Source organism: Pelophylax lessonae (assembly GCF_965119305.1).
Source record: "Pelophylax lessonae genome assembly, chromosome: 5".
Lineage (NCBI taxonomy): Eukaryota > Metazoa > Chordata > Amphibia > Anura > Ranidae > Pelophylax > Pelophylax lessonae.
In genome coordinates, this window is record NC_138772.1 from 53054956 (window position 1) to 53082098 (window position 27143).

A 27143-nucleotide genomic window follows, 5' to 3' on the forward strand; every position below is an offset into this window, starting at 1 on the left:
TAATATCAAAGCTGACTATTTTTGGAAGTAGTTTTTAGTTTGTTTTTAGTTTTAGCTATTTTAGGGGGATATCTGTGTGTGCAGGTGACTATTACTGTGCATAATTATTAGGCAACTTAACAAAAATCAAATATACAGTATACCCATTTCAATTATTTATTTTTACCAGTGAAACCAATATAACATCTCAACATTCACAAATATACATTTCTGACATTCAAAAACAAAACAAAAACAAATCAGTGACCAATATAGCCACCTTTCTTTGCAAGGACACTCAAAAGCCTGCCATCCATGGATTCTGTCAGTGTTTTGATCTGTTCACCATCAACATTGCGTGCAGCAGCAACCACAGCCTCCCAGACACTGTTCAGAGAGGTGTACTGTTTTCCCTCCTTGTAAATCTCACATTTGATGATGGACCACAGGTTCTCAATGGGGTTCAGATCAGGTGAACAAGGAGGCCATGTCATTAGCTTTTCTTCTTTTATACCCTTTCTTGCCAGCCACGCGGTGGAGTACTTGGACGCGTGTGATGGAGCATTGTCCTGCATGAAAATCATGTTTTTCTTGAAGGATGCAGACTTCTTCCTGTACCACTGTTTGAAGAAGGTGTCTTCCAGAAACTGGCAGTAGGACTGGGAGTTGAGCTTGACTCCATCCTCAACCCGAAAAGGCCCCACAAGCTCATCTTTGATGATACCAGCCCAAGCCAGTACTCCACCTCCACCTTGCTGGCGTCTGAGTCGGACTGGAGCTCTCTGCCCTTTACCAATCCAGCCACGGGCCCATCCATCTGGCCCATCAAGACTCACTCTCATTTCATCAGTCCATAAAACCTTTGAAAAATCAGTCTTGAGATATTTCTTGGCCCAGTCTTGATGTTTCAGCTTGTGTGTCTTGTTCAGTGGTGGTCGTCTTTCAGCCTTTCTTACCTTGGCCATGTCTCTGAGTATTGCACACCTTGTGCTTTTGGGCACTCCAGTGATGTTGCAGCTCTGAAATATGGCCAAACTGGTGGCAAGTGGCATCTTGGCAGCTGCACGCTTGACTTTTCTCAGTTCATGGGCTGTTATTTTGCGCCTTGGTTTTTCCACATGCTTCTTGCGACTATTTTGAATGAAATGCTTGATTGTTCGATGATCACGCTTCAGAAGCTTTGCAATTTTAAGAGTGCTGCATCCCTCTGCAAGATATCTCACTATTTTTGACTTTTCTGAGGCTGTCAAGTCCTTCTTTTGACCCATTTTGCCCAAGGAAAGGAAGTTGCCTAATAATTATGCACACCTCATATAGGGTGTTGATGTCATTAGACCACACCCCTTCTCATTACAGAGATGCACATCACTTAATATGCTTAATTGGTAGTAGGCTTTCGAGCCTATACAGCTTGGAGTAAGACAACATGCATAAAGAGAATGATGTGGTCAAAATACTCATTTGCCTAAGAATTCTGCACTCCCTGTATACTGGAAGGTGCAGAGCAATAGCATATGTCTGAGAATCAACTGAAGGATAGTGAGGAGGTGAATGTCAATTCAGTAGAGCAGGGGGTCTCCAAACTTTCTAAGCAAAGGGCCAATTTACTGTCCTGTCCTTAACCACTTAAGCCCCGGAAGATTTTACCCCCTTCCTGACCAGGGGGTTTTTTGCGATTTTTTACTGCGTGACTTTAACGGACAATTGCGCGGTCGTGCAACGCTGTACCTAAACTAATTTGACGTCCTTTTTTTCCCACAAACAGAGCTTTCTTTTGATGGTATTTGATCACCTGTGCGATTTTTTGATCATGCGCTATAAACAAAAAAAGAGCGTAAATTTTGCAAAAATAACAATATTTTCACATTTTTTTATATGAAATTCCCCCCCCCAAAAAAATGTAAAAATCTAAATTTTTTAACATTTACGGCCAATTTGTTTTATGCTACATATGTTTGGTAAAAAAAAAAAAAAAAAAAAAAATCGCAAAAAGCGTATTTTGATTGGTTTGCGCAAAAGTTATCGCGTTTACTAACTAAAGGAAAGATTTTTGTCATTTTTGGTGTTTTTTTTTTAACGAGTAATGGCGGCGATCTGCAATTTTTTTTGCGGTACTGCGACATTGCGGAGGACAGATCGGACCCTTGACTGACATTTTTGACACTTTTGGGGTTACCAGTGACATTACTGCAGTAATCAGTGCTATACATATGCACTGTTACTGTAAAAATGACACTGGCAGGGAAGGGGTTAACTTTATTGGAGAGGGAGGGGTTAAGTGTTTCCTAGGGGCGTGTTTCTAACTGTGATGGGACATGTCTACTATTGTAAAAACAGAGATCAACGGTTTTACATAGTAGAACCGTCTGATCTCCATTTTTACACAGGGGAGAATGACAGGCGGCTTGTTTACATAAGCCGCTTGCCTTTCTCCCTCTCTACCGTCGATTGGCGAGTGACCGGCGGACATTCACACTAGCGGACCATTCAGATCCGCCTGTTAATTTTTCAGGCAGATCTGAACGGATGCCCCATGCATCTCTATGGGGCATCGGATGTCAGCGGAGACATGTTCGCTGACATCCGATCTGGTGCGTCAAATCCCTATTTTCCATCCGTCTGGTGGATCGGATGAGAACTGACAGGCGGTCCGTTCTCATCCAATTCCCCCATAGGGAACAGCAGGGACCTGAGAGCTCTGTCTCCGCACACAGCGCGGAGACAGAGCTGCCATCCGCCTGCTCAGCGGGGGATGGGCGGATCGATCCCCCCGCTGAGAAAAACTGAGTCCGCCGACGGACTCCCATTGTGTGAAAGGGGCCTTAGAGTGACCGGACTGTGGCCAGTAGAAGTAAAAAAAAGCCCCTTTAAGGGTTTTAATGTTAGAAATAGTGCCCCATTGTTAATATCAATGAGAAGAATAGTGCTCCATCATTGATTGGTGTCAGTTAGTGGAATAGTGCCCCAAGGGCCTGATAAAGGCAAGTGAAGGGTCTTATCAAACCCCCCCAGGCCGCAGTTTGGAAACCACTGCAGGCTATCCATGGAGATCAAATTTTTTGAATGTTTTTCAGGCAACCCCTGTGCCTGAATTCAGTTCTTCCCTCCTCAGATTAGCGTTGTTGGCAATGCGCCACTGCAATACAGTTGGATGCTAAAATGCTTGAAGAGCTTGCTATTTCACTAATTTCAAGATGACAAGGGTTTTTTTTTTGTTGAGCTCTGAACATCCTGCATCATCTGCAGGCAGCTCCTGTATGTAAGAATGCCAATAACCAAGGGATGCCACATACCATGCAGAGGTCTTTGTAGGGCAGTTTCTGAAACTTGGTATCTGTATTTCCGGCACACAGCTCCACGTATCCCAGAACCACCTGAAACACGGTGTTGTGGATGGCTTGTGTGAAGTGCATGTGCAGCTGGTCCATTGCAGTCTAGAAAATAAAAGACAAGCAGAATCTTAATAACCTCAAATGTGCTGACTTATTCAATCAAAATAAACGCCTCTCTTTAAAAATGCTATTAAAATCATTAACATATTAAATAACATTTGCACTTTTATTCTAATGTGGATGGAACGCATTTAGCGCTTTATTTCATAGCATTTCCAGCACTTTAGTCACCTTTAATTAGGGATGCACCGAATATTCGGCGGCTGAACATTATTCGGCCGAAAATAGAGAGAATGGCACTTTCGGTGTTCGGCCGAATAAATCAAAAGGCCGAATTATTTTGAGCCGAACAAGGTCTCACCTTCCTCATTGCGGCTCGCGGTCCTCTATTATGATCTATGTAAAAAATGTCCTCTGCAGTAAGTAACCCTCTGATAATGTATGCAATGATCCTCTGTAGCTTCCGCCCTGACCGCTCACCTTCCTCATTGCGGCTCGCGGCTCCCTTCTCACATGCCGCCGGTGTCCTGTCCGGCCGTGAGTAGGGGGTGTGACGTCCCGCCCCCTGCTCCTGACTGGCGGCTCCTTCACACTAGGTCCACGCCCCGCCCCCCTGTTCGCGGCTTTTGGCTCTGGTTGCAGTTGAGGTATGTGATGTGGAGCTGAGCACATTTGGGGGAGAAGAATACGGTAGCTGGCAGCTGCACAAGCATTAGTGTGCAGACTGCCATATGTTGTTGCCACTTGCCATGCTAATTATATTAGAGTGCCCTATAAAGTGCCCCTTGACATAAAATGTGGCCATCAGCGTGCCCCTTATTTTATGCTAAGGGACATGCTGATGAGCATATTTTATGTTAAGGGGCACTCTGATGGGCATATTTCATTTTAAGGGGCACGCTAATGGGCATATTTTATGTTAAGAGCAATGCTGATTTAAATGTTTTGTTTTGCCCATCAGAGTGCCCCCTAACATAAAATGTGCCCATCAGCGTGCCCCCTAACATAAAATGTGCCCATCAGCGTGCCCCCTGACATAAAATGTGCCCATCAGAGTGCCCCCTAACATAAAATGTGCCCATCAGCGTGCCCCTTCTTTTATGCTAAGGGACATGCTGATGAGCATATTTTATGTTAAGGGGCACTCTGATGGGCATATTTTATGTTAAGGGGCACGCTAATGGGCATATTTTATGTTAAAAAATGCGAAACACCGCGTTCGGTATTCGGCCTTCGGCCAAGCATTTCATTATTATTCGGCTTCGGCCAAGAATTTCATTTCGGTGCATCCCTACCTTTAATTATTTATGTATGCAATTTTTTAGCAAGCGCTGCTATTATTTATTCTTTTTATTCCATTTTCCCATTGGGTGAACAGCAGCCGCTTTTTGTTTTTTCATACACTATTATCTAAGCGTGGGTTTTTTTTATTATTATTTGTATGGTTATTTTGTCTAGCTGAGTCCTAAACCCTACTCCATAGAAGTCAAGGTTTCCATATACTGCACTGATGGCCAAAAAGCCTGAAACAGATGTATGCAGTTTGGGATAAATGGCTCTATAATACTAGGCTATCTTTGCTCTATGCTTCAGCGGTTGTGGATGTGCATTTGGCTGGTGAGACAAAGAAAGGATTTGCATGGCTCTGCCCAGCATTCACATTCATAAATGCAGACAAATTTGCACAGGCACAAGGATTTAAAGGATTGTGTAATTTCGGAGCCATCATCTCAGTCCAGGAAGTAGATAACGACTTTGGACAATGACTGCCCAAAAATGGCATTGTCTTTCTGGGGAGAAAAGGAGGCAAAGGCACTGTCAGGGGAGTACTGTGACTTGTAAAAGGCAAAAAATAGCTATCACGTAGCGTGCTGCACTAGTTCTAAAGATTCAGGGTTTTTTCACATTAATGCATTCTATGCATTAAGGTAAAAAGCCTTCAGGGTGAAGCTCTCCCCTAGCCCCCCCCTTATACTTACCTGATCCCGATCTCCATCCAGCGATGTGCATGATAGCTGCGGCTCTCCCAGGTCGCTCTCTCCTCAGTGGTTCGGTTGGCCAGTGAGCCAATGAGGAGAGAGGAGGGGGCGGGCAGGTCCGAGCCACACTCGTGTGAATGGGCACACAGAGTGCAGCTAGGGAGTAAGCCTTCTTGAGTGCCCCCCATAGCTAAAGGCTTGATATTGGGAGCACTCAGAAGGTGGGAGGAGCCAGGACTGCCAGCAAGGGACTTAAAAGGAAGAGGATGGGGGCTGCTCTGTGCAAAACCATTACACAGAGCAGGTAAGTGTAACATGATTTGTTATTTTTATTTTAATTTCCTTTAGAATCACTTTAAAGTGGCATTAACCACTTCTGGACCTGAAGGTTTTACCCCCCAAATGACCAGGCCATTTTTTGCGATACAGCACTGCGTTATTTTAACTGACAATTGCGCGGTCGTAAAACGCTGAACCCAAATAAACTTGATGTCCTTTTTTCCCCCACAAATGGAGCTTTCATTTGCTGGTATTTGATCACCTCTGCTATTTTTATTTTTTGCGCTATAAACATAAAAAGAGCGACAATTCTGAAAAAAAAAAAAAAAACCACAGCCAATAAACAAAATTTAAAAATCTTATTTTTTTTTATCATTTTAGGCCAATATGTATTCTGCTACATATTTTTGGTAAAAAAAAAAAAAAACACAATAATTGTATACTGATTGGTTTACGCAAAAGTTATCGCATCTACAAACTAGGGGAAAGATTACTAGTTATGGCGGTGATCTGCAATTTTTACGGGGACTGCCACATTACGCTGGACAGATCGGACCCCTAACTGACATTTTTGGGGGTACCAGTGACATTACTACAGTAATTATTGCTAAAAATGTGCACTGTTACTGTAATGATGACACTGGCAGGGAAGGGGTTAACCTAGCGGTGATAAAAGGGTTAAGTGTGAGCCTAGGGGAGTGTTTTCTAACTGTATGGGGGATGGACTTGTGAAATGATCATAGAGACCTTTGTTCCTATATAGAAGGATCACAGGCACTCTGTGATAATTTCAGAGAGAAGAACGCTCAGCTGTGTTTACAACAGCAAACCGTCGTTCTCTCTCAGCGGGGAGCGATAAAGGGTGCCCGGCGGCAATTGCGGCCGCTGGCCCCATGCATCGGCATCCCCGCTGCCTAGTGTGGTTGGGAGCGTGCTGCCCCCCAGCACCGCTCACGCGACCGACGTGGAGCTAAGTCATTTCGTGAAGCCAAGCCAGCCTGTTGCAATAAAACTGCGCCGGGTGGGCGGCAAGTGGTTATGTACATGTAATATCCCACCCCCAATGTGTTTAGCTGGTTAGTGGGCATGGAGGAGGAGGGAGGGGTGGCTGTCATTTACCACTGTGTATACGCCCACATGTGTGACTCTATAATCACATGAGCTGCTCAGATATATGAAGGAAATGCTACTCACTGAAAACTGAGCATGTGCAGGGCTGCCACCACAGCAGCAAACTCCCTAGATGAATTGGGGATATGGAGAAAAGGTGGAGATATAGAACAGCAGGATCAACCAGGTTTTTGGCAGAAAATAAATCCCATAGTGACTGGGTATGAACAGCATGTAATAAACCATTTATTGATACACCATTTATTATAGTGTTTTTATGATGTGGGTTTAGTCAAACTTTAAATAAACTTCACACCTACTCTCATACAAGCAGATATTTCACTCTTTAGATACTTTTTGTAAAATATTTCAAGTAGAAATCTCTATGGCTGGATGTCAGATTCTCTTTAGAAATATACAGGATCTGCAGCATTGTCTAAGCTCTGACTTCTATAGAGGAGACACGGCTCACTATGCCTTCACTAATCCCAAGGATACATTCAGTCATACATCTCCGGGATGCTTTTCGGGAGCTGTGTATCAAAGTCCTCTGCTCAAGTGGGCAAGCAATTTTAATTGGATTCACACAGGTGTGAGTAATTGATCAGCCATTGCCATTTATTCTCCAATTCAGATATTCTTATCTCCTCTGTGCAGGTCTGTGTACACCTTGGGACTGGTTTGCATATGAAATAGCAGTTTGCAGTTGTCATCCATAACCACAAGCTGGTGGAGACAAAGGTCCCAACATTTCACATGGCCAAAGGCAGGCGCTACAAATAGCAGTGAATCTAATTAAATGGTCAGTTTTATATTTAGGCTCTGTTGTTAAAAATTGAAAATCGCAATTTTACTGACTCAGAGTGTGTGACCCGAGCTTTCAGTTTACCAATGACGTTTTTTTTTTTTTTTTTTTTTTTTTTTTTAATACCACCAACAGTTTCACATTGCACACTGAAGAATCCACATCGGTCCTTTCACCAAAGAAGCTTTAGAGCCGGAACAGACCCTAGAAACGCAATCTGGATGTGTTCCGGGTGGGTTTCTGCATGTGCGTTTTTGATGTGTTCCCTGTGCCATTTTCTCTTTTTTGTCCTTCACCTTAAAGAGGTTGTAAACCCCCAAAAATTTTTTTTTTCTTTTTGCAACCTGCAAGAGAAACACATAATGAGCTAGTATGCACCGCATACTAGCTCATTATGAAATACTTACCTTAGAACGAGTCCCCGCCGTGCCATCCGCTTACCTGTATGACGGGCGACATGTCCAGTCGCCCTTCTTCCAGGATCGCGGCATCCGGCCATCTGATTGGCTGGAGCCGCGGTGACGTCACTCCCGCGCACGCGCGCGGGAGCCCACAGTCACGGCACGGAGCTCTGAAGGAACGGCACGAGCGACCGTTCCTTCAGAGCGCATGCGCCATTGACGTCACTGGCTGCATGTAAGGTAAATATCTCCTAAACGGTACATGTTTAGGAGATATTTACACTACCCATCACTTCTGGGTTTTTGCATGGAGACCCGATCAGAGCCGAATTCTGCATAAGGGCTCTTTCACACGGGCGATCCGATCAGATCCGCCTGTCAGTTTTTTAGGCGGATCTGATCGGATCCCCCATGCAGCTCTATGGGGCAGCGGATGTCAGCGGAGACACCTCCGCTGACACCCGCATCCGATCCTGTCCGTGAAATCTGAACGGATGGAAACCCTATTTTTCCATCCGTTCAGTAATCGGAGCGGATCGGATCTGATGAGAGGCGGACAGGCGGTCCGCTCTCCTCCGATCCCCCATAGAGGGCAGCGGGGGCTGAGACACCTCCCTCTCCGCTCTGCAAGTGGAGACGGAGCTGTCATCCGCCGGCTCAGCGGGGATCGCGGATCGATCCCCGCTGAGCAACACGGATCCGCCTACGGAGGCGGACCGTGTGAAAGAGCCCTAAGGCTTTATGCCTAAAGATCTGGATTTGGGAGATATCGGTTCCTGAGGCGGTGGTACTATACATGCTATACGAGATCCAGACCGAGTGAGGACATTTATCTAGAGGCTCTTTTATATCATTTGTCCGGCATCTTCTCACATCCAATTTGTTAAGATCTGATTCCTTTTGATTTTTGGGGTTGCCGTGAAAAGATGGAATAAAGATCCATGGAAGTCTGTGACAACCTTGGGAAGTAAAGCCGGATCAAGGACCTTGAGGACCCTATCCGTTCAGCGTGGGGGATTCCGGTGTAGGGGGATCAGAGCCCAGCAGTCACCATTTCTCTGACCTGGAGGGTCATAAAGCACTATTGGTCTCTTTGTCGTAAGGCAGTTGAGACCCACCATATCTGGTGACTTTATACCTTATCTTTTCTTGAAGTCACCTTTATGATTGGATTTCCTGGACCATTGGAGGATCCAGCACCAAGCACTTGCACCTGTTTCTGGCACTCTTTTGGACTATTTATCACTGAGTCACCTATGAACTATTTTGGACTTCACTTGGCACATTTATACACTTTTATTACTTATATTGCTATTTATTTATATATATTTTCTCACTGTGCATATTTTTTAAGGGTATAGATTTTAGATATTTATGATATTCGCTTTTTTAATTGTAATTTTATCCCCATTTGCTCCTGTTCCTACCAGCAAGCGCTATATTATCCCATTTAGTTTGGGGTTTTTTATTCACCTATAGGTAAGCCTTATCATAGGCTTACCTATAGGTACAAGTTACAGAGGAGGGTTTACTTCCTCTTTAAGGACGTGTGCGTTTTTTATGTGTTTTACTGCATTCCAGTACAGTACAGTGCACAAAAAATGCAAAAAATGCAGCATGTTCTACTTTTTTCTGGAACGCACTGGTGTGAACTGTCTTTGGAAACCATATAACCTACTATACATGCGTTTTGATGCAGAATGCATGTGGTGTGAACCAGGATGTACTCACTTTTGTTGCCAGCGGTTTAGACATTAATGGCTGTGTGTTGAGTTATTTTGAGGGGACAGCAAATTTACACTGTTATACAAGCTGTACACTCACTACTTTACATTGTAACAAAGTGTAATTTCTTCAGTGTTGTCGCATCATGAAAAGATATAATAAAATATGTACAAAAATGTGAGGGGTGTACTCCCTTTTGTGAGATACTGTATATAGGGGAATCAGAACCTCCTGCTGGCGATCCCTCTAGTGATGCATCCTATAATTCTATTCGCTTTTTCCACTGCCTGGTTTGCTCCTTTTACAGTCATCTGAAATAAGTTCCCCCCAAATCCTTTTCCTCTGTAGAGCTGGCTAAAACTGTACCCCCAATGTTGTACTCTCTCAGGGGATTCTTTTTCCCAAGGTGCATTATTTTACATTTAGAAACATTGAACTTCAGTCTCCACTGTTTTGACCAATCTTTCTACAATGCCAAACCATGTTTCAGGTTACAGACCCCTCCAGGTATATCAACCATATTACACACCTTTATGTTATCAGCAAAATGACATACCTTGCCCAACAAGCCTTTAGTTATATAACTTACATAGAGATTAAATAGAACAGGACCCAGTAAAGAGCCTTGTGGTTCACCACTAGTGAGTGCTCTCTGATCTGAGTGAACCCCATTTATAGCCATTCTCTGGTATCCATTCTTTAGCCCAGTGTTTCTCAACCTCTTTTCAGTCGAGGCACCCTTAAAAAATTATGGTTCAGTCTCGAGGCACTCATTAAAAATTATGGACAGTCTCGAGGCACCCTTTAACCACTTGCCTACAGGGAACTTAATCCCCCCTCCTGCCCAGGCCAAATTTTCAGCTTTCAGCGCTGTCGCACTTTGAATGACAATTGCGCGGTCATGCAACACTGTACCCAAATTAAATTTTTATCATTTTTTTTAAACAAATAGAGCTTTCTTTTGGTGGTATTTAATCACTACTGGGGTTTTTATTTTTTGCTGAACAAACAAAAAAATACTGAAAATCTTGCAAACAAGTAATTTTTCTCCTTCATTGATGTGCGCTGATGAGGCGGCACTGATGGGCCCTGATAGGCACTGATAGTCTGCACTGTTGGGCACTGATAGGCGGCACTGATGGGCACTGATAAGGCAGCACTGATAAAGCTGCATTGATAAAGTGGCACTGATGGGCAATGATGGGCGGCACTGAAAGGCACTAATAGGCGGCACTCATGGGCACTGATTGGCACTGGTAGGGGACACATGATGGGGCACTGATAGGTGGCACTGGTGAGCACTGATAGGTGACACTGGTAGGTGGCACTAGTGGACACTGGCAGATGGCACTAGTGGGCACTGGTGGGTGGAACTGGTGGGCACTGGTAGGTGAAACTGGTAGGCACTGATAGGTGGAACTGGGGGCAAAAATAATCGTTCTCCTCTTCGGAACCGATGTCCATCTGACAGCAGCTGGCGATCATTGTTTTTTCTCCTCACACTGACAGGGTGAGGAGAAAAAAAACAGCTGATCACCGGCTGCTGTTTACTTTACATGATCAGCTGTCATTGGCTGACAGCTGATCACGTGTAAAGGGGGCGGGATCGCCCCCAATCTCCAATCTGTGATCAGGCGAGTCTCATGGACTCGCCGATCACAGAGCAAGCCAGGCGCGCTCTGCAGGGAGCGCGCAGGCCGCTCGTTGCCAAGAGGACGACATTGTACGCCCTTCCGGCAATTCAGGTCCACGCTGTAGCTGTCATTCTGCTTTGCAAACTGGTACTGACGAGTATTCCAATGTTTCTCTTCTCCATCAATTTTTCTCCATCACCCAGCTAAGGTGCCCTCAAGAAGGTCGTAATGCTGACCAATGAAACCCTGTGGTTTTGTGTAACTAAAAGGCAGCTTTATTCACACGCCAGCTTGTATATCATTTTGGGGCAATTTATAGGCATTTTGCCAGGGCACCCCTGAAGAAACCTCAAGGCACCCTGGTTGAAAAAGGCTGCTTTAAGCCAACTGCACCCTCTAAATAGAAGACTGTTTTGCTACCATAAATGGGTTTATCTCCTTTATAGTCAATTTCATTCTTACACCTGCTGTTTCAAATTTTTTATCTTTCTGCAAGTTTTATTCAGGAGAGCCTGGAGTTATAAATCAGAAGATGAATAGTCGAAGTCTTGATTTTTTTCTGATTTTGTATCCAGGTGTCCCTTGTCTTCATCTCTTATTTATTTTTCCTGAGGGGAATCCAATTGTGCATGACTCTTATAACAAACTCAGCAGAATTTGCAATATATTACAAAAAAAAAAAAAATGAAATGGTTGGGCTATACAAAGGCCAGTCAAAAAGAAATCATCTCCAAATATAAACAAAGAATACATAACATACAAAGTACAAAGAAAGAGTACACAAATAATTGCCTCCATTAAACTTATGTAGGCAATTTTTAAAAACAATGCCATGATATTATGTGATACTAAAAATGCATGTTGCGAATAATAGATCTCAAATTCACACAGCTCTCCATGACACCATATATTTTGGTCTTACTGTTTTTCTTTAATCTTAAAGTTGAACTTTAAGCACATACAGTGGGTACGGAAAGTATTCAGACCCCCTTAAATTTTTCACTCTTTGTTATATTGCAGCCATTTGCTAAAATCATTTAGGTTCATTCTTCTTCCTCATGAATGTACACATAGCACCCCATACTGACAGAAAAACACAGAATTGTTGACATTGTTGCAGATTTATTAAAAAAGAAAAACTGAAATATCACATGGTCCTAAGTATTCAGACCCTTTGCTCAGTATTTAGTAGAAGCCCCCTTTTGATCTAATACAGCCAGGAGTCTTTTTGGGAAAGATGCAACAAGTCTTTCACACCTGGATTTGGGGATCCTCTGCCATTCCTCCTTGCAGATCCTCTCCAGTTCTGTCAGGTTGGATGGTAAACGTTGGTGGACAGCCATTTTTAGGTCTCTCCAGAGATGCTCAATTGGGTTTAAGTCAGGGCTCTGGCTGGGCCATTCAAGAACAGTCACGGAGTTGTTGTGAAGCCACTCCTTCGTTATTTTAGCTGTGTGCTTAGGGTCATTGTCTTGTTGGAAGGTAAACCTTCGGCCCAGTCTAAGGTCCAGAGCACTCTGGAGAAGGTTTTTGTCCAGGATATCCCTGTACTTGGCCGCATTCATCTTTCCCTCGATTGCAACCAGTCATCATGTCCCTGCAGCTGAAAAACACCCCCACAGCATGATGCTGCCACCACCATGCTTCACTGTTGGGACTGTATTGGACAGGTGATGAGCAGTGCCTGGTTTTCTCCACACATACCGCTTAGAATTAAGGCTAAAAAGTTCTATTTTGGTCTCATCAGACCAGAGAATCTTATTTCTCACCATCTTGGAGTCCTTCATGTGTTTTTTAGCAAACTCCATGCGGGCTTTCATGTGTCTTACACTGAGGAGAGGCTTCCGTCGGGCCACTCTGCCATAAAGCCCCGACTGGTGGAGGGCTGCAGTGATGGTTGACTTTCTACAACTTTCTCCCATCTCCTGACTGCATCTCTGGAGCTCAGCCACAGTGATCTTTGGGTTCTTCTTTACCTCTCTCACCAAGGCTCTTCTCCCCCGATAGCTCAGTTTGGCTGGACGGCCAGCTCTAGGAAGGGTTCTGGTCGTCCCAAACGTCTTCCATTTGAGGATTATGGAGGCCACTGTGCTCTTAGGAATCTTAAGTGCAGCAGAAATCTTTTTGTAACCTTGGCCAGATCTGTGCCTTGCCACAATTCTGTCTCTGAGCTCTTCAGGCAGTTCCTTTGACCTCATGATTCTCATTTGCTCTGACATGCATTGTGATCTGGAAGGTCTTATATAGACAGGTGTGTGGCTTTCCTAATCAAGTCCAATCAGTATAATCAAACACAGCTGGACTCAAATGAAGGTGTAGAACCATCTCAAGGATGATCAGAAGAAATGGAAAGCACCTGAGTTAAATATATGAGTGTCACAGCAAAGGGTCTGAATACTTAGGACCATGTGATATTTCAGTTTTTCTTTTTTAATAAATCTGCAACAATGTCAACAATTCTGTGTTTTTCTGTCAGTATGGGGTGCTATGTGTACATTCATGAGGAAGAAGAATGAACCTAAATGATTTTAGCAAATGGCTGCAATATAACAAAGAGTGAAAAATTTAAGGGGGTCTGAATACTTTCCGTACCCACTGTATATAAATATTAACCACTTGCGGATGACCGACCTGCAATGTACTGTGGATGGGTAGCCTGCACAGGCAAAGCGACGTACCCGTACATCGCTGCCAACGCGCCCCCCCCCTCCCAGACACCTGCTGTGATTGTACACAGTGTGAGTCTGTCAGCAAGTCCCAGCCAATGATTCATAAACTGTGTGCAATCACAGCCCAGAGCCCGGTGTTGACCATCAACACAGGGCTCTGTTCAGAGGGTAAGATCTCTCTGCGTCTTATCTCTGCAAAGCAGAGATAAGAAACCGAGATCTGTAGTAAAAAGCAACACACATTGCACATAGTTAGGCACACATTTAACCACTTTACCACCGGAGGATTTTGCTGTCTTGCGTACAGGCCACTTTTTTGCGATTCGGCACTGTGCGACTTTAACTGACAATTGCGCGGTCGTGCAATGCCGTACCCAAACAAAATTTACGTCCTTTTTTTTCCCCACAAACAGAGCTTTCTTTTGGTGGTATTTGATCACCTGTGCGATTTTTACTTTTTGTGCTATAAACAAAAAAATGTTTATTTTGAAAAAATAACAATATTTTTAACATTTTTTTTATATGAAATTCCCCCCCCCCCCCCCAAAAATGTAAAAATCAATTTTTTTTAAAATTTTTGGCCAATTTGTTTTCTGCTACCTATGTTTGGTAAAAAAAAAAATCACAATAAGCGTATTTTGATTGGTTTACGCAAAAGATATTGCGTTTACTAACTAAGGGAAAGATTTTTGTCATTTTTGGTGTTTTTTTTTTTTAACGAGTAATGGCGGCAATCTGCAATTTTTTTTGCGGGACTGCGACATTGCAGCGGACAGATCGGACCCTTGACTGACATTTTTGACACTTTTGGGGGTACCAGTGACATTACTGCAGTAATCAGTGCTATAAATATGAACTGTGACTGTAAAAATGACACTGGCAGGGAAGGGGTTAATTTTATTGGAGAGGGAGGGGTTAATGTATGCCTGGTGCTTACTGACGTGTGTGGGGGGAGGTGACTGAGTGAGTCAGGGACAGATCGGATGTTCAGCTATGCTGAACACTCCGATCTGTCACTCCCTGTCACTTAGGAGATCCGCCCGCTCTGTTTACACAAGCGGGCGGATCTCCAAGATTCCCCTACGATCAGGGAAGAGTGGCGGCGATCGCCGCCGCTCCTCCCCTGGCCCGACTCCCGCTGTGAATTAAAACAGCGGGAGCGCCGCCTACAACCAGCCACTGTGCCGCAGTAGAGGCACAGTGAGCGGAGTTAAAAGTGGTTAAAGTGGAGTTCCAGCCTCATAATGAAAATTGGACATCTGCTTGCTCTAAGTAACCTGAAAAAGAATTGGATAATCACGATTTTATTTTTGCTTTACCTACCTTGTTTTTGAAGAAAATATACTTACCTTCCTTCCACGGCCCGCGTCGTCTCTTCCTGCTTGCATTGACTCCTGGGAGCTGAACGTCATGGATCCTAGGAATTAATGCGCCTGCACAGGCCCCGCTCATCACTTCCGGTGCAGGCGCGTCATTCCCTGCTAAACAGCTTCTGGCCATGCCCAGAAGCTGTGCAGGGGTGACACGCCTGCACCGGTAGTGACGAGCAGGGGCGGAGCAGGGCATTCTGGGACTCCGACATCATCGAAGAGGACGCAGAAGAGGACGCGCTGGCTTCAGCTGCCCACACCTGAGATGGCAGCGCTGGACAAGACATTTTCAAGGTAAATATTTCTTCTAAAAGGTAAGTGCGCCCCAGGGACAGTTCGGAGGCTATCATTGCTGAAATGCACTAGCCCTGACTGTCCCGGGCTAGAAATTTTTTTTTTGAGGCCGGAACTCTGCTTTAAGCCCTTGATAGCCCTAGATGTTAACCCCTTTCCCAGCCAGTGTCATTAGTACACTGACAGTGCATAGTATTAGCACAGATCACTTTAATCACAGTCCAAATAGAAGTCACTGATCCCCGCCAGTAGTAGTATATTAAAAAAAATTACAGTATATATATCTCTATATTATAGTTTGTAGACCCTATAACCTTTAGGGTCCTTTCACACGGCCGCTCTGTGTGAAAGGTCCGCTCCGGGACTTTTTTTTTTTTTTTTCCACGGAGCGGATGACATTTCTGTCATCCGCTCCGTGTGCCCGCATATCATCCCATCCGTTTGCAGATGATATGCGGACATAATGTAAGTATATGGCATTGCGGATGTCAGCGGATGACACCGCTGACATCCGATTTTCCTTCCTTTCCGTTTTTTACACAGAAGAAAAAATGGGGTTCTGTTCCATTCGTAAAAACGGAACAGAACTGAAAGGAGGAAAATCGGATGTCAGCGGATGGTATTCCGCTGACATCCGCAGTGCCATTCACTTACATTATGTCCACAAATCATCCGCAAACGGATGGGATGATTTGCGGACACACGGAGCGGCCGCGTGACAGGACCCTTACGCAAACCAATCAGTATATACTTTTTTTTTTTTTCAGAGACATGTAGCAGAATACATTTTAGACAAAATGTATGAAGAAATTCAATTTTTTTTTTATAACTTTTGTTTGTTGTTATTTTTTGTATAGTGGAAAGAAGAAAATATTTGTTTTTTCAAATTGTTCTGTCTTTTTTTTTTGTTTATATTGCAAAAAAATAAAAAATAACCCAGAGGTGATCAAATACCACCAAAAGAAAGCACTATCTGTGTGAAAAAATGATATAAATTTCATTTGGGTACAGCATTGCATAGCTTGCGCAATAATCACTTAAAGTAGCGCAGTGCTAAATAGCAAAAAAAGGACCTGGCCATGAAAGAGGTAAAACCTTTCTGGAGCTCAAGTGGTTAAATATTACAGCAGTAATTAAATCAATAAAATCTGGACTCAAATAAAACTGCTGTGATCTCATTTGCCAATCAATTTGTAATTCTCTCTAGACCCGTTAGAGATTAAAGCTAAACTCCCAGGCAGATAAATAAAAGACACAAATGAATACACTATTATATTAAGCTTTTTCTACTTGCTGTCTATGGGGTAGATTTACTAAAACAGGAAAGTGCGAAATCTGGTGCAGCTGTGCATAGAAACAATTCCGATTCTAACTTCAGCTTGTTCATTTAAGCTTTGACAAAAGAACCTGGAAGCAGATTAGTTTATATGAAGAGCTGCACCAGAATTTCCACTCTCCAGTTTTAGTAAATCAATCCCTATGAGTAACCGGTAATCACCATCAGGTTTTATTGCCACCTACAGGAGGATTGAACACTGACACCAAAAAACAAAGGGCTCTTTCACACGGGCGGTGCACCTGACAGAGCCTGTTCTGCTCAGCGGGGGATTGTCTCTACTGACTTATTTTTTATAAACTATGCTACACTATGCCTGCTTTGCTACAAAACCAGGGCATGCTGGTAGTAGGGAGAGGTTAAACCTTGAGTTGGCCTCCAGTTCTTTAGGCCCCTTTCGCATGGACGATCCGATCCGCCTGTCAGTTTTTCAGGCGGACCGGATGCTCCATGCATCCCTATGGGGCAGCGGGTGTTAGCGGAGACATCTCCGCTGACACCCGCTGCTATCCGATTCCATCTGTGTGCGGAGAAGGAGCGGTCAGATCCCCACTGTCCTCTGAGGAGATTGGATGAGAATGGACCGCCTGTCCGTTCTCATCCGATCCGATCCTCCAGACGGATAGAAAATAGGGTTTCCATCCGTCCGGATTTCACTGACATGGATCAGAATCAGATAGCAGCGGGTGTCAGCGGACATGTCTCCGCTGACACCTGCTGCCCCATAGGGATGCATAGAGAATCCGGTTCGCCTGAAAAACCGAAAGGCAGATCGGATCACCAATGTGAAAGGGGCCTAAAGAACTGGAGGCCAACTCAAGGTTTAACCTCTCCCTACTACCAGCATGCCCTGGTTTTGTAGCAAAGCAGGCATAGTGTAGCATAGTTTATAATAAAATAAGTCAGTAGAGACAATAATAGCACTCACAAAGAGGTGGAGGTGAGGAAGACAGTTGGAAGTGGATGGAATTATCCAAGTAAGAGCCGGGAGCTGGGGTCTCTGTCCGGGGTGGAGAGAAAGCAAACCGTGAAGAGGGAGCCTGGAATTCATCCAGGGGGAGCCGGTGTCAGGTTGCCCTTTGTTGCCGTGATGGTCGGTCCACTGTTTGGGAGTCAGCCCAGGTAGAATGTCTCCAGCCAGAATATGGAAAGAAGCTGTCAGCCCGTCAGCTGTGTGGAACGTGTTTCTGAAGCAAGGCTCTGGAGGTTTCTTTAATTAAACAGGCTGATAAGGAAGGAGTGGCTTGCTTCCGAAATGCGCTCCATTGGCTCTCACAGCAGACGGGCTGACAGCTTGTTTCCACATTTCGGCTGAAAACACTCTCCATGGGCAGACATCGGAACACCGAACAGACTTTTACGGCAACACAGAGCTGCCTGACACCGGCTCCCCCTGGACGGATTTCAGGCTCCCTCTTCACGGCTTGCTTTCTCTCCACCCCAGACAGAGACCCAAGCTCCCGGTTCTTACTTATATAATCCCATCCACTGCAAACGGTCATCCTCTCCCCCACCTGTTTGTGAGTGCCATTATTGTCTACAGTGCCTTGCAAAAGTATTCACCCCCCTGACTTTTTACCTATTTTGTTACATTGGTGAAATAATGTCCACTTGTGTGCAATCTAAGTGTCACATGATCACCTTTTTGGGAAGGCCCCAGAGGCTGCAACACCTAAGCAAGGGGCACCACTAACCAAACACTGCCATGAAAACCAAGGAAATCTCCAAACAAATAAGGCACAATGTTGTTGAGAAGTACAAGTTAGGGTTAGGTTATAAAAAAAATATCCAAATCTTTGATGATCCCCAGGAGCACCATCAAATCTATCATAACCAAATGGAAAGAACATGGCACAACAGCAAACCTGCCAAGAGACGGCCACCTACCAAAACTCATGGACCAGGCAAGGAGGTCATTAATCAGAGAGGCAGCACAGAGACCTAAGGTAACCCTGGAGGAGCTGCAGAGTTCCACAGCAGAGACTGGAGTATCTGTACATAGGAGGACAATAAGCCGTACGCTCCACAGAGTTGGGCTTTATGGCAGAGTGGCCAGAATAAAGCCATTACTTTCAGCAAAAATCAAAATGGCACGTTTTGAGTTTGTGAAAAGGCATGTGGGAAAACTCCCAAAATGTATGGAGTAAGGTGCTCTGGTCTGATGAGACTAAAATTTAACTTTTCGGCCATCAAAGAAAACGCTATGTCTGGCGCAAACCCAACACATCACATCACCCAAAGAACACCATTCCCACAGTGAAACATGGTGGTGGCAGCATCATGCTGTGGGGATGATTTTCAGCAGCCGGGACTGGGAAACTGGTCAGAGTTGAGGGAAAGATGGATGGTGCTAAATACAGGGATATTCTGTAAAAACAGCAAAACCTGTACCACTCTGTGCGTGATTTTAGGCTAGGACGGAGGTTCACCTTCCAGCAGGACAATGACCCCAAACACACTGCTGAAGCAACACTTGAGTGATTTAAGGTGAAACATGTAATTGTGTTGAATGGCCTAGTCAAAGCCAATACCTCATTTCAATAGAAAATCTGTGGTCAGACTTAGATTGCTGTTCACATGCGCAAACCATCCAACTTGAAGGAGCTGGAGCAGTTTTGCAAGAAGAAATGGGCAAAAATCCCAGTGGTAACATGAGGCAAGCTCATAGAGACTTATTCAAAGCGACTTGGAGCTGTGATTGCCGCAAAAGGTGGCTCTACAAATTATTGACTTTAGGGGGGGGGTGAATAGTAATGCACATTAACTTTTTCTGTTATTTTGTCCTATTTGTTGTTTGTGTAGCAGGGTTTCCAGGCATTGGGCCTGATGTGGGTCTGCCATTGTTACCGGTGACACCTTCAGTCCATTTAAGCTGAATACCAAAGTGTGAGATTTGAGTCAAAGACCAGTCCGGCATCTTTGGTTTGTTTTGTTTATTTGATATTGGGGATGGGAGAAGGGAATGAGTGGGATACTCCTCTGGTTCAACTAGGTACAAATGGGAGACTTTGGAGAAAAAATGCCTTTCAGCTCTGTCTTGACGCCGGCTGGATGCCAACCAACGCTTACTGGCGCTTGAAAAACACTGACTTGCTGTACTGTACTTGAACTTGTTTTCTGACACTCTGGTTAGCTCAATAGTCCCGGACTGTACTGAGAACTGACTCCTGACGCTCTGGTTAGCTCAAAAGTAACGGACACTGCTCCCTCCAGTCCTCCCTGACTTGGTACTGGCGCCCCCTTGGTACTTCAGGGTCCTCTCACTAGGCACCCCCTTTGCTCTTCAGGGTCAACACTGGCATGCCCTTTACACTGGCACCTGCTAGCTAGCTCCTGTATCCCTCTGACCTTCACCAGAGTGGTCCTCTCTCTCTAGGCAGACCCCCAGGGGCAGTTTACAGTACTCACGAACTGGGAATGCTTTCCTGAAACTTGACCCCTCTCAGCTCCGCTGGTCCTCGGCACACGGGATCCTCTCTGTAGCTCAGCTCAGCCCTCTGTTCCCTCAGGCAAGCCACCTGGGACACCCGATTCCTCTGACCGGAGAAGAGACAGCCGTGCTCTCCCTCCTGGGACTCTGCTTTCCGCCAAAGACGCTGCTTCATGTGCTCCCCTCAAAATTATACCCACTAGCAGAATACTGTGCAGCAGAATCTTTCTTTCTGGGGTAGATACAAGCCTGGGTGTGCCATTGGCTGGATTTCCTCCACTGCCCAATGACAGCCCTCATTGAACACAATGGGGAGACTCCCCAGTCTCAACAGCCACACCTGGGAACCATGGCCCTGCTGATAAGCAGACAAGGCCTACTACACTTTACCTAGCACCTACCTTGTAGGGTGTTACATTTGCTTCACAAAAAAAAAAAAACACATCTTCAAAGTTGTGGGCATGTTCTGTAAATTAAATGATGCAAATCCTCAAACAATCCGTGTCAATTCCAGGTTGTGAGGCAACAAAACACGGAGAATGCCAAGGGGGTGAATACTTTTGCAAGGCACTGTACATGGACTTATTTTTAATAAATTGTGCTACACTAGGTCTGCTTGACGGCTCTCTTTCCCTTCCCTCCTGTATTTCAGATTGTTGATTCCCAGCCCACAATAAAAGGCAGCCTTGCAAGCACAGATAGTGTCAGCCAGTCACAACAAGTGACATTTATTACTGCACCTTTGGGAATAAGACTTTTTTCATTGCTTACTCATTTATTACTTGCTATACAACACCCCATGACAACGGGATTGGCAAAGAGTTAGCCCTGTAGTGTATTGTGTTTTGTAGCAAAGCAGTAGAGATACATGATCATACAGTCAGGTCCATAAATATTGGGACATCAACACAATTCTAATCTTTTGGCTCTATACACCACCACAATGGATTTGAAATGAAACAAACAAGATGTGCTTTAACTGCAGACTGTCAGCTTTAATTTGAGGGTATTTACATCCAAATCAGGTGAAAGGTGTAGGAATTACAACAGTTTGTATATGTGCCTCCCACTTTTTAAGGGACCAAAAGTAATGGGACAATTGGCTGCTCAGCTATTCCATGACCAGATGCGTGTTATTCCCTCATTATCCCATTTACAAGGAGCAGATAAAAGGTTCAGAGTTCATTTCAAGTGTGCTATTTACATTTGGAATCTGCTGCTGTCAACTCTTAATATGAGATCCAAAGAGCTGTCACTATCAGTGAAGCAAGCCATCATTAGGCTGAACAAAACAAAACAAACCTACCAGAGAGATAGCAAAAACATAAGGTGTGGCCAAATCAACTGTTTGGAACATTCTTAAAAATAAAGAACTCACGGTGAGCTCAGCAACACCAAAAGACTCGGAAGACCACGGAAAACAACTGTGGTGGATGACCAAAGAATTCTTTCCCTGGTGAAGAAAACCCCCTTCACAACAGTTGGCCAGATCAAGAACACTCTCCAGGAGGTAGGTGTATGTGTGTCAAAGTCAACAATCAAGAGAAAACTTCACCAGAGTGAATACAGAGGGTTCACCACAAGATGTAAACCATCGGTGAGCCTCAAAAACAGGAAGGCCAGATTAGAGTTTGCCAAACAACATCTAAAAAAGCCTTCACAGTTCTGGAACATCATATGGGCAGATGAGACCAAGATAACTTGTACCAGAGTGATGGGAAGAGAAGAGTATGGAGAAATAAATGAACTGCTCATGATCCAAAGCATACCACCTCATCAGTGAAGCATGGTGGTGGTAGTGTCATGGCGTGGGCATGTATGGCTGCCAATGGAACTGGTTCTCTTGTATTTATTGATGATATGACTGCTGACAAAAGCAGCAGGATGAATTCTGAAGTGTTTCAGGCAATATTATCTGCTCATATTCAGCCAAATGCTTCAGAATTCATTGGACGGCGCTTCACAGTGCAGATGGACAATGACCCGAAGCATACTGCGAAAGCAACCAAAGAGTTTTTTAAGGGAAAGAAGTGGAATGTTATGCAATGGCCAAGTCAATCCCCTGACCTGAATCCGATTGAGCATGCATTTCACTTGCTGAAGACAAAACTGAAGGGAAAATGTCCCAAGAACAAGCAGGAACTGAAGACAGTTGCAGTAGAGGCCTGGCAGAGCATCACCAGGGTTGAAACCCAGCGTCTGGTGATGTCTATGCGTTCCAGACTTCAGGCTGTAATTGACTGCAAAGGATTTGCAACCAAATATTAAAAAGTGAAAGTTTGATTTATGATTGTTAATCTGTCCCATTACTTTTGGTTCCTTAAAAAATGGGAGGCACATATACAAACTGTTGTAATTCCTACACCTTTCACCTGATTTGGATGTAAATATCCTCAAATTAAAGCTGAAAGTCTGCAGTTAACGCACATCTTGTTTGTTTCATTTCAAATCCATTGTGGTGGTGTATAGAGGAAAAAAGATTAGAATTGTGTCAATGTCCCAATATTTATGGACCTGACTGTATACTGTACACAGAGGAGTGAGAACTGTATCCCCCAATAGACTCCAAGGAATGGATTTTACAGTGAATACATAAATCCTTTTTTCTTTTGTGTCCATTGAGGGATGCAAAAAGTCTTAAACCTTCAAACATCCAAAAGCAGTCCAGCTGAAGGGTAAGCAACACAGCAAACAATCTCTAATGGGTCCAACATAAACTGAAAACTGAGGACTCCCTGTGTCTGAAGGACCTTGCCGAAGCGGACATCAGATAACATACGTAAAAATACAAAAATGCACAAGGTGAGTGCAAAAGTTAAGGTGATAGATTACACTGAAAATAGCAAACCAAAAACCAAAACTCCAATTGCCCATCCAGAATCATAAAACCATCTAGTGATCAAGGAGTGTCCATCGCTAGAAACATAAAAAAAAAGTCCATATACAAAACAGTGAAATGGTAGACTCTGGATTCAAATCTGTGTGAAATCCCCAAGACCAAATAAAGAAGGTGACTGGTGTCTCAATTATCCAATATGGTGACACCTCTGTGTGCTTTTCCCTCACCTTACAGCTGTAAGGTTACAGCATAGATTGATATCTTTAAGTTGTTAGGTGTTGTCTGGTTCTCTGTTGAAGTCGTTTTACGACAAAACGCGTCAGAACGTCAGCACGCCGCTATCGTGGAGACACCAGGAGTCGGATGCCCTTGCTTAGAAGCCGTGGCTTCCATAGCAGAGGTGGGAGATCTGCGGGGGAGCTGACTGATTGGCCGGATTGGGCTACATACTGGCGGTATTCCATTAACTTATATGCTGAATATCCTACACTTGAATGTAAGCATGTTTATCAGGGGGGGGCGGATTGATTGTGTTTTTAGCAATAAACAGTTGAAAACGTTATCACACTATCCGAGCCCTACTCTTTGCCTTTTTCCATTGGTCAAATTGTGTCACATGGTACTGGAGAGTCTGAGCACAGGAAACAGGAAGCTACAGGGCGCAGTGATCTGTATCTATTAACCAGAGATTTGGAGAGACAACTGAAAGGCAATAACATAGAGGCTTCTGATTTCTGTTGGTCTGGTGAGTGTTTAATCTAGAGGGGAGCACTGGAGGTGTGGTGGTGGACCCATTTCACTTTATCCGGATTGAAGTACCACTATTCATTGGATCTGGGATTATGAACTCCATGTCACTCTGACAGTAGAAGACCTCACTGGGGAGTTATAGAGACTGCTCTATGTAATGGACACTTACATTCATATGATGGTCCTGTGCATTTTGTTTTATATTTGACATTTTTGATACTCAGAGCGGATGACTGAGTATAGCGCTGCTGAGTGTGATTGATTTTGTGTATTGACACGTTATTAACTGCACTTCATTTATAGTTTAAGTTGGATGGTGTTCTCTTTCCAGGTACCTCCAGGGGGTCTGCTAAGACCGGCCTCAACTGATGACCCTCTAACGTAGGTGATGTCTGGTCAGTGGTGGTCTGGTAGGTGGTCCGGATATCCCCTCAATATGAATGGTGTATAAAAAGATTAAGGCTCCACGTAGTGTGATACTGTTTCTCAAATGTTATTAAAACAGCTAAAAAAAACTCACTTTTGGAAATAGTAAGCAGGGAAAATAATCCACGAGTCGGGAGCTCGTTCTCCGGCGACACTTTCGGTTTAGACTATCGCTCGGTCCCGATGCGTAGCGTCATGCCCACGTGACTTCATTTGGGAAACAGAATCACACTATGTGGAGCCTTCCTCTTTTTATACACCATTCATATTCAGGGGATATCCGGACCACCTACTGGACCAGCCACTGTATCATTAGTGTGTCCCTGGAGTAGTAAGGACACCCTACTGACAGAGAAGCCGGTCTCTGGAGTAGTAAGGACACCCTACTGACAGAGAAGCCGGTCCCTGGAGTAGTAAGGACATCCTACTGACAGAGAAGCCGGTCCCTGGAGTAGTAAGGACATCCTACTGACAGAGAAGCCGGTCCCTGGAGTAGTAAGGACATCCTACTGACAGAGAAGCCGGTCCCTGGAGTAGTAAGGACATCCTACTCACAGAGAAGCTGGTCCCTGGAGTAGTAAGGACACCCTACTGACAGAGAAGCCGGTCTCTGGAGTAGTAAGGACACCCTACTGACAGAGAAGCCGGTCCCTGGAGTAGTAAGGACATCCTACTGACAGAGAAGCCGGTCCCTGGAGTAGTAAGGACATCCTACTGACAGAGAAGCCAGTCCCTGGAGTAGTAAGGACATCCTACTCACAGAGAAGCCGGTCCCTGGAGTAGTAAGGACATCCTACTGACAGAGAAGCTGGTCCCTGGAGTAGTAAGGACATCCTACTGACAGAGGAGCCGGTCCCTGGAGTAGTAAGGACATCCTACTGACAGAGAAGATGGTCCCTGGAGTAGTAAGGACACCCTACTGACAGAGAAGCCGGTCCCTGGAGTAGTAAGGACATCCTACGTACAGAGAAGCTGGTCCCTGGAGTAGTAAGGACATCCTACTGACAGAGAAGATGGTCCCTGGAGTAGTAAAGACACCCTACTGACAGAGAAGCCGGTCCCTGGAGTAGTAAGGACACCCTACTGACAGAGAAGCTGGTCCCTGGAGTAGTAAGGACATCCTACTGACAGAGAAGATGGTCCCTGGAGTAGTAAGGACACCCTACTGACAGAGAAGCCGGTCCCTGGAGTAGTAAGGACATCCTACTGACAGAGAAGCCGGTCCCTGGAGTAGTAAGGACATCCTACTGACAGAGAAGCCGGTCCCTGGAGTAGTAAGGACACCCTACTGACAGAGAAGTCGGTTGGGTGGTGGTGGCCAGATTTACTGTCTGCTGCTGAAGATTACAGTGGTATTTCTAGTTTTGCTAGAAGAGAGTGAAGCTGCCGCTCACAGCCGTATTATTGATTTTTTACTGGGGACTTTTTTTCCCCCAACAAAGTCACCATAGGAATGGAAGAAGAAAGTTGCAATAGTTGAAGACAAACAGGCATATTATTCCAAGAAATGCACATAAAACCACACTGACATTAAAAGCGTTTTAGTGTGTAATGATGAGCAAAGTGAAAACGAAATGCAATTCCAGAAACCACATTGCATTGCTTTAGGAGAAAAAAAATGAATCGGCCAAATTAAAGAATTTGAAACAAACTTTAATGGCGGTTTTTAATGTCGGAAATGTTTATTCCCCATCTGGTTCACAAACATGCCTTCTTTAGATGTATTTTAATTACATTTTCTTTTTTTTTTTGTACTTTGCTAAACTTACTTATGTTAAAATGGAAACTTTCAAGTGCTCAGGGTTGTTTAAGTTGTCTGATAACATAATGCACCATCAAACTTCCACATAAGTCTAAGGATGGACATACGTTCAAATTTTCCTTAAGATTTACCTTGGTGCTGGTTCACACTATTGCGATGCGGGAACACTGCAAATATACTGCGTGTTCCTGCATCGCATCCGCAGCACAGGCAGTTCACACTATTGCGATGCAGGAAGGCTGCGAATATACTGCGTGTTCCCGCATCGCATCCGCAGCACAGGCAGTTCACACTGCCATATGCGATACGCCGGGGGTGTCAATTCAAAGTTAACGACACCCCTAGATCAGAATGCATATCGCAGTGCGAGCTGACAGTTCGCACAGAAATCGGATGTGGTCAGTATACATTCTGTGTACAGAACAGCTCCAGGTAGCCATATTGCATTGCATTTTCAGAAAATTACAGAGCTGCAGATTGAAAAGGAAAGGTCATTTTTAATAACATTATATTACAATATGATTTGTATCGCAATTGTATACGCTATATTATTTTTTCTTTACTTGCTATATTTCCCCCCCACTAAAGTGGAGTTACCCTTTAAGACAACAGTGACACACAAATAATAAGAAGGCACCCCTGGCTCATGGATGTCACTAAAATGGTTGCAAACCCTTACATACACCCAGTGAAGTGACTGGTCTCAGGTAATCCACAGAGATGACAAAATATCAAACATACGTTGTACCTGTTTATCTGCAGCCTTCTCTTCTCTACATCCATTCAAAGCACAGAATTTGTACAGCTAGTCTAAGCTTCCAGAAAGCAGAGAGCGGGGAGCTGAAGTTACACTCTGTAGAGCTCAGTGAGAGTTGATTGGAGGGAAGGGACGCACACCCTATTACACAGCACATAGGAACAGAGCTGAGGCTGTCAATCCTAGGCTGTCACCTTTTTACCCTT

The 27143-nt window shown here is 44.4% G+C and overlaps 1 protein-coding gene across 1 annotated transcript in view; it reads right to left on the reverse strand.

Moving 5' to 3' along the window:
* Positions 1–27143, reverse strand: part of VPS50 (VPS50 subunit of EARP/GARPII complex) — a 428941-nt gene that overhangs the window by 155532 nt on the left and 246266 nt on the right. The window contains exon 12 of the mRNA XM_082258038.1: positions 3273–3413. Coding sequence (XP_082114164.1) covers positions 3273–3413 — 141 coding nt within the window. The remainder of the gene's footprint in view (positions 1–3272; positions 3414–27143) is intronic.